Source organism: Tachyglossus aculeatus, chromosome 8 (assembly GCF_015852505.1).
Source record: "Tachyglossus aculeatus isolate mTacAcu1 chromosome 8, mTacAcu1.pri, whole genome shotgun sequence".
Classification (NCBI taxonomy): Eukaryota; Metazoa; Chordata; class Mammalia; order Monotremata; family Tachyglossidae; genus Tachyglossus; species Tachyglossus aculeatus.
Window position 1 is genome coordinate 37,329,970 of NC_052073.1, and position 17,682 is coordinate 37,347,651.

At 50.0% G+C, this 17,682-nt stretch overlaps 1 protein-coding gene across 1 annotated transcript in view; it reads left to right on the top strand.

The window, feature by feature from the left end:
* Positions 1-758: 758 nt before the first annotated feature.
* TGM2 (transglutaminase 2) overlaps positions 759-17,682 on the top strand; it is a 54,507-nt gene continuing 37,583 nt past the window's right edge. The window contains exons 1-2 of the mRNA XM_038750571.1: positions 759-970; positions 4,950-5,129. Coding sequence (XP_038606499.1) covers positions 961-970; positions 4,950-5,129 — 190 coding nt within the window. The 5' untranslated portion in view covers positions 759-960. The remainder of the gene's footprint in view (positions 971-4,949; positions 5,130-17,682) is intronic.

The following is a 17,682-nucleotide window of genomic DNA, read 5'->3' on the forward strand; positions in this document are numbered from 1 at the left end:
AATTCAAGGGTTCAAATTCTGGTTCTGCCAATTGTCAGCTGTGTAACTTTGGGCAAGTCACTTAACTTCTCTGTGCCTCAGTTACCTCATCTTTAAAATGGGGGTTAAGACTGTGAGCTCCATGTGGGATAACCCAATCACCCTGTAATCTCCCCAGCGCTTAGAACAGTGCTTTACACATAGTAAACACTTAATAAATGCCATCATCATCATTATTATTATTAACACCATTTTCCAGATGAGGTCACTGAGGCCCAGAGAAGTGAAGTGACTTGCCTCAAGTCACACAGCTGACAAGTGGCAGAGCTGGGATTTGAACCCCTGACCTCTGACCCCAAAGCCAGGGCTCGTTCCACTGAGCCACGCTGCTTCTCACGCTGTAATAATAATGGTGGTATTTGTTAAGCGCTTACTATGTGCAAAGCACTGTTCTAAGCGCTGGGATAGAAAGGGCTTTCAATCCCTGTCCTCCCTCCTGCTTCGACCGTGAGCCCCGCGGGGGACCTGATGATCTGGTCTCTCCTCCCAGCGCTTAGTACAGTGTCTGGCACGTAGTGAGCGCCTAAAAAAGGAGGAGTCCAGTAGATGGAGCTGTTGTTTCAAGCAGGGAGCCCCCCCAACCCAGAGCCAACACTCCCCCTCGTCCCCCCCTAAGCCACCCACCCCCAGGCCTCTCTGTTCTTCGAGGAGATAAATCAAACCAGGACAACAACTAATGCCAAGTTGAGAAAGTGGTTGGTTTTCCTGGAAGACAGAGACCTCCCTCTCTGTGTCTCGGTCTGCCTCTCCTCTTCCTCTTCTTCCTCCTCCTCCCCTCGAGTGGGATGGCGGGGGAGGGAGGGCGGAGGCTGTCAGGCTGAAGGTTTATAAACCCGGGCTCCCCGAAGGCGTCACCTCAGTTTCCCCCTCAGCACCAAAGAGAGACAGGAGTGGTCACAGCTCAGTGTCAGAGGCGTCCAGATGACTGAGGGTGAGTTTGGGAGATGGGGGGGTCCCCAGGAGGCAGCGGGGTGGGGGGGGTCTGTCTGGCCACCGGTGGATGGAGGGTATTTATTGGGGTCACACTTTTTTGGTCCGGATGGGGAAGGGTCCCAGGCTAGGCCCAGTCAGGACCTGAAGCAGAGCTGGGGTTTGCGGGACAGAGGCCGGGGTGGTGAGAGGAAGGACTCGGGGTAGGGAGGGTGTCTGTCATTTTGGGGGGGTTCTGGAGGGGGGCTGGTGGGGGGTCGAAGGCTGAAGTCGGAGCTGGGGTGGGGAGGAAGAGAGGGGAAGAGACACAGAGAGAGAAAGGGAAAGGGGGAGAGAGGTAGAGAAAGAGACTGGAAGGGAGAGAGAGAGAGAGGGAGAGGGAGAAAGAGGGGGGAAAGGGAGAGATGGGGAGAGACGAGCAGAGGGAGACAGGGAGGGAGGAAGGGACGGAGAGAAAGAGTGGAAGGGAGAGAGAGAGGAAGAGAGGGAGAGATAGGGAGAAAGAGGGGGGAAAAGGGAAAAGTGGGGAGAGGGAGAGGGAGAGAAAGAGAGTGGAAGGGAGAGAGAGAGAGGAAGAGAGGGAGAGACAGGGAGAAAGGGGGGAATGGGAGAGATGGGGAGAGAGAGACAGGCGGAGGGAGACAGGGAGGGAGGGAGAGAAAGAGAGAGAGGGAGAGAGGTTGGGAGAGACAGAGGAAGAGAGAGGAAGAGATGGGGAGAAAGGGGGGGAAGAGAGAGATGGGGAGAGAGAGACAGGCAGAGGGAGACAGAGGGAGTGAGAGAAAGAGAGAAAGGGGGGAGAGAGGTAGAGAAAGAGACTGGAAGGGAGAGAGAGAGGAAGAGAGGGAGAGATAGGGAGAAAGGGGGAAGGGAGAGATGGGGAGAGAGAGACGGGCAGAGGGGGAGAGGGAGAGGGAGAGAAAGAGAGAAAGGGGGAGAGAGAGAGGGAGAGAAAGAGAGAGGAAGGGAGAGACAGAAGAAGAGAGAGGGAGAGGTAGGGAGAAAGAAGGGGAAAAAGAGAGATGGGGAGAGAGAGACGGGCAGAGGGAGACAGGGAGGGAGGGAGAGAAAGACAGAGAGAGGGAGAGAGGAAGGGAGAGACAGAGGTAGAGAGAGGGAGAGATAGGGAGAAAGAGGGGAGAAAGAGAGAGATGGGGAGATAGAGAGGAAGAGGGAGACAGGGAGGGAGAGAGAAAGGAGGAGAGAGAGAGGGAGAGAAAGAGAGAGGAAGAGAGAGGGAGAGATAGGGAGAAAGGGATAGATTCATACATTCATTCAATCGTATTTATTGAGTGCTTACTGTGTGCAGAGCACTGGACTAAGAGCTTGGGAAGTACAAGTAGGCAACATATAGAGACGGTCCCTACCCAACAACGGGCTTAGAGAGAGACAGGCAGAGGGAGTCACAGAGGGAGGGAGAGAGATAAAGGGAGGGAAGGAGGGAGAGGGAGAAATGGAGAGAGGGAGGGGAAAAGGAGAGAAAGACGGACTGAGAGAGGGAGACGGGGAGAGATACAGACAGCCAGAGAGAGGGACAAGGGAGAGAGAAAGAGAGAGAGAAGGAGAGACAGACAAAATGAGAAAGAGAAAGAACAGATCGAAAGACAAAACGAAGAGAAGCAAAGCGGGGAGAAAAACAGTCAGGCAATTTCTCATTCAAGCGTTTCTCCCTGTTCTTGAACGGACCAATGAACCAATTAGCCAACAGCATTGACTGTCTCCTGTGGGCTGTATTAGAGTACAAAGTACTGTTCTAAGCACTGGGCGGGGGAAACAAGGTGATCAGGTTGTCCCACATGGGGCTCACGGTCTTCATCCCCATTTTCCAGATGAGGTCACTGAGGCCCAGAGAAGCAAAGTGGCTTGCCCAAAGTCACACACTGGAGAAGCAGCATGGTTCAGTGGAAAGAGCCCGGGCTTGGGAGTCAGAGGTGGTGGGTTCTAATCCTGGCTCCGCCAACTGTCAGCTATGTGACTTTGGGCGAGTCACTTAACTTCTCTGTGCCTCAGTTCCCTCATCTGTAAAATGGGGATTAAGACTGGGAGCCCCCCGAGGGACAACCTGATCACCTTGGAACCTCCCCTGCGCTTAGAACACTGCTTTGCACATAGTAAGCGCTTAATAAATGCCATTATTATTATAAGTGGAAGAGCAGGATTAGAACCCATAACCTCTGACTCCCAAGCCCAGGCTCTTTCCATTGAGCCACGCTGCTTCTCTAAATTCATCAGTTCAGTGATCTGCATTCAACAGGCACCCAGGAGAGCACCCTGCACCCAGTGGGCATCCAGTACAGCGCTCTGCCCAGAGCAGGAATCCAATGCCATGCTCTGCACACGGCAGGACCCGGCATAGAGCCCTGGTCACGGCGGGCATCGAGTACAGCACTCTGGTCATGGAAGGCATCCAGTACAGAGCTCTGGTCCCAGCAGGCAATCAGGACAGCGCTCTGCACATCTTAGGCGATGGACAAGCACTTTTGCTGATTTTTGAGATGTCAGGAGAGAGCATTCATTCATCCATTCTTTCAGTGGTATTCACTGAGTGCTTACTGAGTGCAGAGCACTGTACTAAGCGCTTGGGAGAGTACAATAGAACAATAAACAATAAATAGAGAGAAGCATCGTGGCTCAGTGGAAAGAGCCCGGGCTTTGGAGTCAGTGGTCATAGGTTCAAATCCCGGCTCCGCCAATTGTCAGCTGTGTGACTTTGGACAAATCGCTTCACTTCTCTGGGCCTCAGTTACCTCATCTGTAAGATGGGGATGAAGACAGTGAGCCCCCCGTGGGACAACCTGATCACCTTGTAACCTCTCCAGTGCTTAGAACAGTGCTTGGCACATAGTAAGCGCTTAATAAATACCACCATAATAATTATTATTATTAAACAGACACATTCCCCGCCCACAACGAGCTGACGGTCTAGAGGGGGAGACAGACATGAATAGAAATAAATAAATGAAGGATGTGGATTGAAGTGATAATAATAGTAATGGTGGCATTTGTTAAGCGCTTACTATGTGCCAAGCACTGTTTTAAGCGCTGGGGAGGATACAGGGTGATCAGGTTGCCCCACGTGGGGCTCAATCCTCACTCCCATTTTCCAGATGAGGTCACTGAGGCACAGAGAAGTGAAGTGACTTGCCCAAAGTCACACAGCTGGCAATTGGTGGAGTTGGGATTTGAACCCATGACCTCTGACTCCAAAGCCCGGGCTCTTTCCACTGAGCAATGCTGCTTCAGTGTTAAGCTCTTAGTATGTGCCCAGCACTGTTCTAAGCACTGGGGAGGATACAAGGTGATCAGGTTGCCCCCCGTGGGGCTCACAGTCTTCATCCCCGGCTCCACCACCTGTCAGCTGTGTGACCTTGGGCAAGTGACTTAACTTCTCAGAGCCTCAGTTACCTCATCTGTAAAATGGGGATGATGACTGTGAGCCCCACGCGGGACAACCTGATCACCTTGTATCCCCCCAGAGCTTAGAACAGTGCTTTGCACATAGTAAGCGCTTAAAAAAATACCATTATTTGACAGATGAGGGAACTGAGGCCCAGAGAAGTGAAGTGTCTTGCCCAAAGTCACAGAGCTGACTGGGAGGGGCCCGTGGGGCTCACAGTCTTCATCCCCGTGTTACAGATGAGGGAACTGAGGCCCAGAGAAGTGATTTGCTCAAAGTCACCCAGCTGACAAGCAGCGGAGCTGCCCCGGATGGGGGGGGATGAAGAAAGGGAGGGAATTAGGGTGACACGGAAGGGAGGGGGAGAAGAGGAAAGGGGGTTTTGGTCCCCACTGTTGGGTAGGGACTGTCTCTATATGTTCCCAACCTGTACTTCCCAAGTGCTTAGTGCAGTGCTCTGCATGCAGTAAGTACTCAATAAATACGATTGATGATGATGATGATGAGGGAAGGCAGGCCTCCGGATGTGGGGGCCCCCAGGAGGAGCCTCCCTTGACTCTCCACTGTCTCCGTCCCTCATCAGAACTGCAGCTGCAGAGATGCGACCTGGAGGTGGCCAACAATGGTCAGTGCCACCATACGTCCGAGCTGTCGGCTGACCGGCTGGTGGTCCGCAGGGGTCAGTCCTTCTGCCTCACCCTGCACTTCGAAGGCCGCAGCTACCAAGAAGGGGTGGACAACCTGACCTTCACCGTGGAGACCGGTAAGGACCGAAACCGGTCTTGGGTCCAACAGGTGGTGGGATTCGTCGGACTGACAGTTCGGGAGGGTCCGGCGTGACCTATTTATCATCATCATCATCATCAGTCAAATTTATTGAGCGCTTACTGTGTGCAGAGCACTGGACTAAGCACTTGGGAAGTCCAAGTTGGCAACATATAGAGACAGTCCCTACCCAATAGTGGGCTCACAGTCTAAAAGGGGGAGACAGAGAACAAAATCACACATACTAACAAAATAAAATAAATAGAATAGATATGTACAAGTAAAATAAATAAATAAATAGAGTAATAAATATGTACAAACACATATACATATATACAGGTGCTGTGGGGAAGGGAAGGAGGTAAGATGGGGGGATGGAGAGGGGGACGAGGGGGAGAGGAAAGAAGGGGCTGAGTGTGGGAAGGCCTCCTGGAGGAGGTGAGCTTTCAGTAGGGCCTTGAAGGGAGGAAGAGAGCGAGCTTGGCAGATGGGCAGAGGGATTGGGAGCATTCCAGGCCCGGGGGAGGACGTGGGCCGCGGGTCGATGGCGGGACAGGCGAGAACAAGGTACGGTGAGAATATTTATTCTATTTTGTTACTACGTCTAGACTGTGAGCCCGCTGTTGGGTAGGGACCATCTCTAGATGTTGCCGACTTGGACTTCCCAAGCGCTTGGTCCAGTGCTCTGCACACGGTAAGCGCTCAATAAATATGACTGAATGAATGAATGATGGAGCTGGTAATAGTGGGTAGGGACTGTCTCTATATGTTGCCAACTTGTACTTCCCAAGCGCTTAGTACAGTGCTCTGCACACAGTAAGTGCCCAATAAATATGATTGATTGATTGATTGATTAATAATTGTGGTATTTGCTAAGTGCTTATTACATAACAATGGTATCGATTAATCAACCAATCGTATTGATTGAGCACTTACTGTGTGCAGAGCACTGTACTAAGCGCTTGGGAAGTACAAGTTGGCAACATATAGGGACGGTCCCTACCCAACAGTGGGCTCACAGTCTAGAAGAAGCGCTTACTATGTGCCAAGTGGAGTTTACTAAATCAATCAATCAATCGTATCTATTAATAATAATAACAATGATGGCATTTATTAAGCGCTTACTATGTGCAAAGCACTGTTCTAAGCGCTGCGGAGGTTGCAAGGTGATCAGGTTGTCCCACGGGGGGCTCACAGTCTTCATCCCCATTTTACAGATAAATTTTACAGATTTATTGAGCGCTTACTGTGTGCAAAGCACTGGACTAAGCGCTTGGGAAGTCCAAGTTGGCAACATATAGAGACGGTCCCTACTCAACAGTGGGCTCACAGTCTAGAAGGGGGAGACAGAGAACAAAACCAAACATATGAACAAAATAAAATAAATAGAATAGATAGGTACAAGTAAGATAAATAAATAGAGTAATAAATATGCACAAACATATATACATATATACAGGGGCTGTGGGGAAGGGAAGGAGGTAAGATGGGGGGGATGGAGAGGGGGACGAGGGGGAGAGGAAGGAAGGGGCTCAGTGTGGGAAGGCCTCCTGGAGGAGGTGAGCTCTCAGTAGGGCCTTGAAGGGAGGAAGAGAGCGAGCTTGGCGGATGGGCAGAGGGAGGGCATTACGGGCCAGGGGGATGCCGGGGGTCGACGGCGGGACGGGCGAGAACGAGACCCGGTGAGGAAATTAGCGGAGGAGATTATATGCTGCCAACTTGTACTTCCCAAGCGCTTAGTCCAGTGCTCTGCACAAAGTAAGCACTCAATAAATACGATTGATTGATTGATTGATTATCGGTGGAGGAGCGGAGGGTGCGGGCTGGGCTGGCGCTGGTACAGAGGGATCCTTGGTAGGGGGTGAGGGGGAGTGGTCTTGGTGGGGGAGAGGGAAGGAAAAAGTTGGGTGGGAGAGGGGAAGGGGAAGGGGAGGAATGGGAATGGCAGTTGGGAGCAAGGGAATTGAAAGTTCATGGTGAGGTCCGCAGGGCGAGTGACCGTAGAGCGGGAGGTTAACAACTGAGGTGCAGAAGCGATAAAACAGTAGCAATGATGTTCATTCATTCATTCAGTCGTATTTATTGAGCGCTTACTGTGTGCAGAGCACTTAAGTAGGCGATGGCATCCCAGGGGCTAGTTAAACGATTAACATGGTATGGCAATAATAAAATTGGCAGTTAATGATGTCACAGAGAGCAGATACAAACTATTATGTGCTGAAGTAGGGTGGACCTGTTTAGGGGGTCCCCCTGGAATGCCCAGGGCCTGGAATGCCCTCCCTCTGCCCATCCGCCAAGCTAGCTCTCTTCCTCCCTTCAAGGCCCTACTGAGAGCTCACCTCCTCCAGGAGGCCTTCCCACACTCAGCCCCTTCCTTCCTCTCCCCCTCCTCTCCCTCTCCATCCCCCCATCTTACCTCCTTCCCTTCCCCACAGCCCCTGGATAAATGTATATATGTTTGTACAGATTTATTACTCTATTTATTTATTTATTTATTTTACTTGTACATATCTATTCTATTTATTTTATTTTGTTAGTATGTTTTTGTTTTGTTCTCCGTCTCCCCCTTTTAGACTGTGAGCCTACTGTTGGGTAGGGACTGTCTCTATATGTTGCCAACTTGTACTTCCCAAGCGCTTAGTACAGTGCTCTTCACAAAGTAAGCGCTCAATAAATACGATTGATTGATTGATTGGGGTCAGGGAGCACAGATACCTGGGGAGAGGAGGGAACAGCCAACTAGCATGGGAGGGCTGAGGAGGTGCCAATGAGGTTGTCGTTAATGTAACTTGGTGATAAAAAGGGCCTTTTTCCTAGGGGAAGGCGGCGGGGGGGGGGGGGTTGGGAATGAGTCAGTCAGGCATATCCGGACCGGGAATGGGCTGGGGGGCACTTTAAGGAAGGTCGCTTAAGTGGGGGGCGGTGGAAGTTATTACCGTTACATTACCAGTATTACGCAGCTGACAATCCCAGCTCTGGCAATTGTCAGCTGTGTGACTTTGGGCAAGTCACTTAACTTCTCTGGGCCTCAGTTACCTCATCTGTCAAATGGGATTTCATTCATTCATTCATTCAGTCGTATTTATTGAGCACTTACTGTGTGCAGAGCACTGTACTAAGCGCTTGGGAAGTCCAAGTTGGCAGCATATAGGGACGGTCCCTACCCAACAATGGGCTCACAGTCTAGAAGATGAAGATTGTGAGCACCCCGTGGGAAAACCTGATCACCTTGTAACCTCCTCATTCATTCAATCGTATTTATTGAGCGTTTACTATGTGCAGAGCACTGTACTAAGCGCTTGGGAAGTACAAGTTGGCAACAAGTTGACGGTCCCTAACCAACAACGGGCTCACAGTCTAGAAGATGAAGACTGTGAGCCCCCCATAGGACAACCTGATCACCTTGTAACCTCCCCAGCGCCTAGAAAGGTGCTTTGCACATAGTAAGTGCTTAATAAATGCCATCATTGTTATTGTTGTTGTTGTTGTTATTCGTTAAGCGCTTCCTATGCGCCAAGCACTGTTCTAAGCTCTGGGGGAGATACAAGCTAATCAGGTTGGACGAAGTCTCTGTTCCGTGTCACGTATAGAGATGGTCCCTACCCAACAGCGGGCTCACAGTCTAGATTCAATCGTATTTATTGAGCGCTTACTGTGTGCAGAGCACTGGACTAAGCACTTGGGAAGTACAAGTTGGCAACATATAGAGGCGGTCCCTACCCACAACGAGCTCATGGTCTAGAGAGGGAGGTGTATATACGTACATCCATAAATTAAGTAAATTGGATTAAGATTAGAACCCAGGTCCTCTGACTGCCATACATTCATTCAATCGTATTTATTGAGCGCTTTCTGTGTGCAGAGCACTGTACTAAGCACTTAAAGGTCTGGGCCCCCATGCCACGCTGCTTGCGTAAAGGCACGTGACATGTGAAAAAAGAAACCAAGAATTTAATGGTCTGGGATGAAACGGGAAGTGGGAGACAGGAAGCCAGACGTTTTGAGGGAAGTGGGTTTTTTTGTTTCTCTGCCCTTCCACCCACATTCTCCTCGCCCGGCTAGTCTGAGAGAGCGTCCAGGACAGCAAGCAGGGTGGCCTATCAGACAGTCAGCCCATTCATTCGTTCATTCACTCATATTTATTGAGCACTTACTGTGTGCAGAGCACTGTACTAAGCGCAAGTTGGCAACATCTAGAGACGGTCCCTACACAACAATGGGCTCAGAGTCTAGAAGGGGGAGACGGACAACAGAATCAATCAATCAATCAATCGTATTTATTGAGTGCTTACTGTGTGCAGAGCACTGTACTAAGCGCTTGGGAAGTCCAAGTTGGTAACATATAGAGACGGTCCCTACCCAACAGTGGGCTCACAGTCAGAACAAAACAAAATAAAGTGTCTATCCTGTGCAGAGCACTGTGCTAAGCACCCGGGAGAGTCCAATGCAGTAAAGGAGAAGCAGCGTGGCTTAGTGGTAATAGCCCGGGATTGGGAGTCAGAGGTCATGGGTTCTAGTCCCGGCTCCGCCGCTTGTCAGCTGTGTGACCTTGGACAAGTCAGTTCACTTCTTTGGGCCTCAGTTCCCTTATCTGTACAATGGGGATGAAGACCGTGAGCCCCACGTGGGACAACCTGATCACCTTGCATCTCCCCCAGCGCTTAAAACAACATTTCATTCATTTCATTCATTCAATTGTATTTATTGAGTGCTTCCTGTGTGCAGAGCACAGGACTAAGCACTTGGGAAGTCCAAGTTGGCAACATATAGAGACGGTCCCTACCCAACAGAGGGCTCACAGTCTAGAAAGGGGGGACAGACAACAAAACAAAACACATTAATGAAATAAAATAAATAGAATAAATATGAACAAGTAAAATAAATAGAGTAATAAATATGTACAAACATATATACATTCATTCAATCGTATTTATTGAGTGCTTACTGGGTGCAGAGCACTGGACTAAGCGCTTGGGAAGTCCAAGTTGGCAATGTATAGAGACGGTCCCTACCCAACAGCAGGCTCACAGTCTAGAAAGGGGGGACAGACAACAAAACAAAACACATTAATGAAATAAAGTAAATAGAATAAATATGAACAAGTAAAATAAATAGAGTAATAAATATGTACAAACATATATACATTTATTCAATCGTATTTATTGAGTGCTTACTGGGTGTCTGTTCATTGTTCTACTGGCCTCTCCCAACCACTTAGCACAGTGCTGTGCAGCTTTGGAGTCATGGGTTCAAATCCCGACTCCGCCAATTGTCAGCTGTGTGACTTTGAGCAAGTCACTTCACTTCCCTGGGCCTCCGTTCCCTCATCTGCAAAATGGGGATGACGACTGGGAGCCCCCCGTGGGACAACCTCATCACCTTGTAACCTCCCCAGCACTTAGAAGACTGTTTGGCACATAGTAAGCACTTAATAAATGCAATCATTATTATTAAGTGCTCCATCTCCCCCTCTAGACTGTCAGCTCGCCGTGGGCAGGCAATGTGTCTGTTTATTGTTCTATTGGACTCTCCCAAGAGCTTAGTACAGTGCTCTACACGCAGTAAGCGCTCAATAAATATGATTGAATGGAAGAAATTTTCAGTCCCACTGAAATGAAGACGGCCTCCAGGCCCCAGGGCCAATGAAGGAGTTCATTCATTCATTCAATCGTATTTATTAAGTGCTTACTGTGTGCAGAGCACCGTACTAAGCGCTTGGGAGAGTCCAATAGAACAATAAACAGAAACAGTGTCTGCTAGGTTATGTTTGCTGTGTGGACCCCCGCCAAATCAATCAATCAATCACATTTATTGAGCGCTTACTGTGTGCAGAGCACTGTACTAAGCGCTTGGGAAGTCCAAGTTGGCAACCTATAGAGACGGTCCCTACCCAACAGTGGGCTCACAGTCTAGAAGGGCTCACAGCCTTCATTCATTCATTTATTCATTCATTCATTCATTCATTCATTCAATTGTATTTATTGAGCGCTTACTGTGTGCAGAGCACTGTACTAAGCGCTTGGGAAGTACAAGTTGGCAATCTATAGAGATGGTCCCTACCCAACAGTGGGTTCACTGTGCCTTATCACTAGCAGGGACCCCCGCCCCTTTGCCCCCCACCCCCCCAGCGGGATCTCAGGGCCCAGGCAGAGATGGTCTTATCTCCCTACCTCAGGCCAACTGGTTTCAGGCCTAAGGCAACAGAAGCAGAAGAATTCTGCCCATCTTGGGGGGCGGGAGGTGCTGGGTGAGGACTGGGGGGACTGGGAGAGGACTGGGAAAGGGCACGGAGCACTGGGGAAGACTGGGAGGAACTGGGGGTGCTGGGGAGGGAAAGAGAAAGAGGAAGAAAGTGGTGTGAGCCCCCCTTCTAGACTGTGAGCCCGCTGTTGGGTAGGGACCATCTCTATATGTTGCCAACTTCTAATAATAATAATAATGATGGCATTTATTAAGCGCTTACTATGTGCAAAGCACTGTTCTAAGCGCTGGGGAGGCTACAAGGTGATCAGGTTGTCCCATGGGGGTTCACAGTCTTAATCCCCATTTTACAGATGAGGCTCAGAGAAGTGACTTGCCCAAAGTCACACAGCTGACAATTGGTGGAGCCGGTATTTGAACCCATGACCTCTGACTCCAAAGCCCATGCTCTTTTCACTAAGCTATGCTGCTTCCCTACTTGTACTTGTACTTCCCAAGCGCTTAGTCCGGTGCTCTGAACACTGTAAGCGCTCAATAAATACGATTGAATGAATGAATGAATGAATGACTGAGAGAAGCCAAGTATGGTCCAAAGTCGAACTTCTGGGAATGGCCTCCTGGGAATGGCAGGAAACGGTGGGGGTACGAACAGATGGACGGACGGACGGAGAAAAGGCCTCCACCCTGCCCCCTTTTTATGTATTTATTAAACGCTTTCTGTGTGTCAGGCACTGTACTAAGGGCTGGGAAGCAGCATGGTTCAGTGGAAAGAGCGCGGGGTTTGGAGGCAGAGGTCATGGGTTCAAATCCCGCCTCTGTCAATTGTCAGCTGGGTGACTTGGGGCAAGTCACTTCACTTCCCTGTGCCTCAGTTCCCGCATCTGTAAAATGGGGATTAAGACTGTGAGCCCCCGTGGGACAACCGGATCACTTTATAACCTCCGCAGCATTTAGAACAGTGCTTTGCACATAGTAAGCGCTTAATAAATGCCATTATTATTATTATTATCATACCAGTAAAATGGCATCTGTAAAAGGGGAGTTAAGACTGTGAGCCACCCGTGGGACAACCTGCTCACTTTGTAACCTCCCCAGTGCTTAGAACAGTGCTTGGCACAAAGTAAGTGCTTAATAAATGCCATTATTGTAATTATTATACCAGCAAATCGGGTTGGACACAGTCCCTGTCAAACCTGGGGCTTACAGTCTGCACCCCATTTTACCAATGAGGGAACTGAGGTCCAGAGAAGTGAAGTGACTTGCCCAAAGTCGCACAACTGACACAGCTGACAAAGTCGCACAGCCATATATTTGTGTGTGTGTGTGTGTGTGTTTACACATGTAGACATACATTCATTCATTCATTCAATCGTATTTATTGAGCGCTTACTGAGTGCAGAGCACTGGACTAAGCGCTTGAGAAGTCCAAGTTGGCAATATCTAGAGACGGTCCCTACCCAAAAGTGGGCTCACAGTCTAGAAGGGGGGAGACAGACAACAAAACAAAACATATTAACAAAATAATATAAATAGAATATGTACAAGTAAAATAAATAGAGTAATAAATCCGTACAAACATATATCCATATATCCAGGTGCTGTGGGGAAGGGAAGGAGTATGATGGGGGGGATGGAGAGGGCGAGAAGGGGGGAAGGAAGGAGGGGGCTGAGTGTGGGCAGGCCTCCTGGAGGAGGTGAGCGCTCAGTAGGGCCTTGAAGGGTGGAAGAGAGCTAGTTTGGCGGATGGGCAGAGGGATTGGGGGCATTCCAGGCCCAGGGGATGACGTGGGCCGGGGGTCGATGGCGGGACAGGCGAGAACGAGGTACAGTGAGGAGATTAGCGGTAGAGGAGCAGAGGGTGCGGGCTGGGCTGGAGAAGGACAGAAGGGAGGTGAGGTAGGAGGGGGCCAGGGGATGGATGGACAGCCTTGAAGCCCAGGGTGAGGAGTTTCTGCCTGATGCGTAGGTTGATTGGTAGCCACTGGAGATTTTTAAGGAGGGGAGTAACATGCCCAGAGTGTTTCTGGACAAAGACAATCGGGCAGCGGCATGAAGTATGGATTGAAGTGGGGAGAGACACGAGGATGGGAGATCAGAGAGAAGGCTGATGCAGTAGTCCAGACGGGATAGGATGAGAGCTTGAACGAGCAGGGTAGCGGTATGAATGGAGAGGAAAGGGCAGATCTTGGCAATGTTGCAGAGCTGAGACCGGCTGGATTTGGTGACGGCTTAGATTACAAGGTGATCAGGTTGTCCCATGGGGGGCTCACAGTCTTCAACCCCATTTGACAGATGAGGGAACCGAGGCATAATAAGTTAAGTGACTTGCCCAAAGTCACCCAGCTGACAATTATCTAGTGACCTCTGGTATGTACTGAGCACTCGCTTGGCAGGCCTGTGCTCTATCCCTCTGCCATACTGCTTATCTATCAATGGTTATCTAGTGATCTCTGGTATGTACTGAGTACTCGCTTGCCAGGCCCGTGCTATATCCCTCTGCCATACTGCTTATCTATCCATGGTTATCTAGTGATCTCTGGTATATACTGAGCGCTCGCTTGCCAGGCCCGTGCTCTATCCCTGTGCCATACTGCTTATCTATCGATGGTTATCTAGTGACCTCTGGTATGTACTAAGCGCTCGCTTGCGAGGCCCGTGCTCTATCCCTTTGCCATACTGCTTATCTATCAATGGTTATCTAGTGATCTCTGGTATGTACTGAGCGCTCACTTGCCAGGCCCGTGCTCTATCCCTATGCCATACTGCTTATCTATCGATGGTTATCTAGTGACCTCTGGTACGTACTGAGCACTCGCTTGCCAGGCCCTGTCCCACACGGGGCTCACAGTCTTAACCTTGTGACTCCCAGGCCCCTGCTCTATCCCTATGCCATACTGCTTATCTATCGATGGTTATCTAGTGATCTCTGGTATGTACTGAGCGCTCACTTGCCAGGCCCGTGCTCTATCCCTCTGCCATACTGCTTATCTATCGATGGTTATCTAGTGATCTCTGGTATGTACTGAGTGCTCGCTTGCCAGGCCCGTGCTCTATCCCTTTGCCATACTGCTTATCTATCGATAGTTATCTAGTTATCTCTGGTATGTACTGAGCGCTCGCTTGCCAGGCCCTGTCCCACACAGGGCTCACAGTCTTAACCTTGTGACTCCCAGGCCCATGCTCTATCCCTATGCCATACTGCTTATCTATCGATGGTTTTCTAGTGATCTCTGGTATGTACTGAGTGCTCGCTTACCAGGCCCTGTCCCACACGGGGCTCACAGACTTAACATTGTGACACCCAGGCCCGTGCTCTATCGCTATGCCATACTGCTTATCTATCGATGGTTATCTAGCGATCTCTGGTATGTACTGAGCGCTCACTTGCCAGGCCTGTGCTCTATCCCTATGCCATACTGCTTATCTATTGATGGGTATCTAGTGATCTCTAGTATGTACTGAGCGCTCGCTTGCCAGACCCTGTCCCACACAGGGCTCACAGTCTTAACCTTGTGACTCCCAGGCCCGTGCTCTATCCCTATGCCATACTGCTTATCTATCGAGGGTTATCTAGTGATCTCTGGTATGTACTGAGTGCTCACTTGCCAGGCCCGTGCTCTATCTCTATGCCATACTGCTTATCTATCAATGGTTATCTAGTGATCTCTGGTATGTCCTGAGCGCTCATTTGCCAGGCCCGTGCTCTATCCCTATGCCATACTGCTTATCTATCGATGGTTATCTAGTGGTCTCTGGTGTGTACTGATTACTCGCTTGCCAGGCCCGTGCTCTATCCCTATGCCATACTGCTCATCTATCGATGGTTATCTAGTCATTTCTGGTATGTATTGAGCGCTCGCTTGCCTGGCCCTGTCCCACACAGGGCTTACAGTCTTAACCTTGTGACTCCCAGGCCCGTGCTCTATCCCTCTGCCATACTGCTTATCTATCAATGGTTATCTAGTGATCTATGCTATGTACTGAGCGCTCGCTTGCCAGACTCATGCTCTATCCCTATGCCCTACTGCTTATCTATCGATGGTTATCTAGTGATCTCTAGTATGTACTGAGCGCTCACTTGCCAGGCCCTGTCCCACACAGGGCTCACAGTCTTAACCTTGTGACTCCCAGGCCTGTGCTCTATCCCTATGCCATACTGCTTATCTATCGATGGTTATCTAGTGACCTCTGCTATGTACTGAGCGCTCGCTTGCCAGGCCCGTGCTCCATCCCTATGCCCTACTGCTTATCTATCGATAGTTATCTAGTGATCTCTGGTATGTACGGAGAGCTCGCTTGCCAGGCCCTGTCCCACACGGGGCTCACAGTCTTAACCTTGTGACTCCCAGGCCCGTGCTCTATCCCTATGCCATTCTGCTGATCTATCGATGGTTATCTAGTGGTCTCTGGTATGTACTGAGCGCTCGCTTGCCAGGCCCGTGCTCTATCCCTATGCCATACTGCTTATCTATCGATGGTTATCTAACGATCTCTGGTATGTACTGAGTGCTCGCTTGCCAGGCCCTGTCACACGGGGGCTCACAGTCCTAGCCTTGTAACTCCCAGGCCCGTTGTCTACCCCTATGCCATACTGCTTATCATCTATCGATGGTTATCTAGTGATCTCTGGTATGTACTGAGTGCTCCGCTCATTTGCCAGGCCCGTGCTCTATCCCTATGCCATACTGCTTATCTACCGATGGTTATCTAGTGACCTCTGCTATGTACTGAGCGCTCGCTTGCCAGGCCCTGTCCCACACGGGGCTCACAGTCTTAACCTTGTGACTCCCAGGCCTGTGCTCTATCCCTATGCCATACTGCTTATCTACCGATGGTTATCTAGTGACCTCTGCTATGTACTGAGCGCTCGCTTGCCAGGCCCGTGCTCTATCCCTATGCCATACTGCTTATCTATCGATGGTTATCTAACAATCTCTGGTATGTACTGAGTGCTCACTTGCCAGGCCCGTGCTCTATCCTTCTGTCATACTGCTTACTATCGATGGTTTTCTAGTGATCTCTGGTATGTACTGAGCGCTCGCTTGCCAGGCCCGTGCTCTATCCCTATGCCCTACTGCTTATCTATCGATGATTATGTGGTATGTACTGAGCGCTCGCTTGCCAGGCCCTGTCCCACACGGGGCTCACAGTCTTAACCTTGTGACTCCCAGGCCCATGCTCTATCCCTATGCCATACTGCTTATCATCTATCGATGGTTATCTAATGATCTCTGGTATGTACTGAGTGCTCGCTTGCCAGGCCTGTGCTCTATCCCTATGCCATACTGCTTATCTATCGATGGTTATCTAGTTATCTCTGGTATGTACTGAGTGCTCGATTGCCAGGCCCTGTCTCACACAGGGCTCACAGTCTTAACCTTGTGACTCCCAGGCCCGTGCTCTATCCCTATGCCATACTGCTTATCTATCAATGGTTATCTAGTGATCTCTGCTATGTACTGAGCGCTCGCTTGCCAGGCCTGTGCTCTATCCCTATGCCCTACTACTTATCTGTCGATGGTTATCTAGTGATCTCTGGTATGTACTGAGTGCTCGCTTACCAGGCCCTGTCCCACATGGGGCTCACAGACTTAACATTGTGACACCCAGGCCCATGCTCTATCACTATGCCATACTGCTTATCTATCGATGGTTATCTAGCGATCTCTGGTATGTACTGAGTGCTCACTTGCCAGGCCCGTGCTCTATCCCTATGCCCTACTGCTTATCTATCGATGGTTATCTAGTGATCTCTAGTATGTACTGGGCGTTCGCTTGCCAGGCCCTGTCCCACACGAGGCTCACAGTCTTAACCATGTGACTCCCAGGCCCGTGCTCTATCCCTATGCCATTCTGCTGATCTATTGATGGTTATCTAGTGATCTCTGGTATGTACTGAGCGCTCACTTGCCAGGCCCGTGTTCTATCCCTATGCCACACTGCTTATCTATCGATGGTTATCTAGTGATCTCTGGTATGTCCTGAGCGCTCATTTGCCAGGCCCGTGCTCTATCCCTATGCCATACTGCTTATCTATTGATGGTTATCTAGTGGTCTCTGGTGTGTACTGATCGCTCGCTTGCCAGGCCCGTGCTCTATCCCTATGCCATACTGCTCATCTATTGATGGTTATCTAGTCATCTCTGGTATGTACTGAGCGCTCGCTTGCCTGCCCCTGTCCCACACAGGGCTTACAGTCTTAACCTTGTGACTCCCAGGCCCGTGCTCTATCCCTCTGCCATACTGCTTATCTATCAATGGTTATCTAGTGATCTCTGCTATGTACTGAGCGCTCGCTTGCCAGACTCATGCTCTATCCCTATGCCCTACTGCTTATCTATCGATGGTTA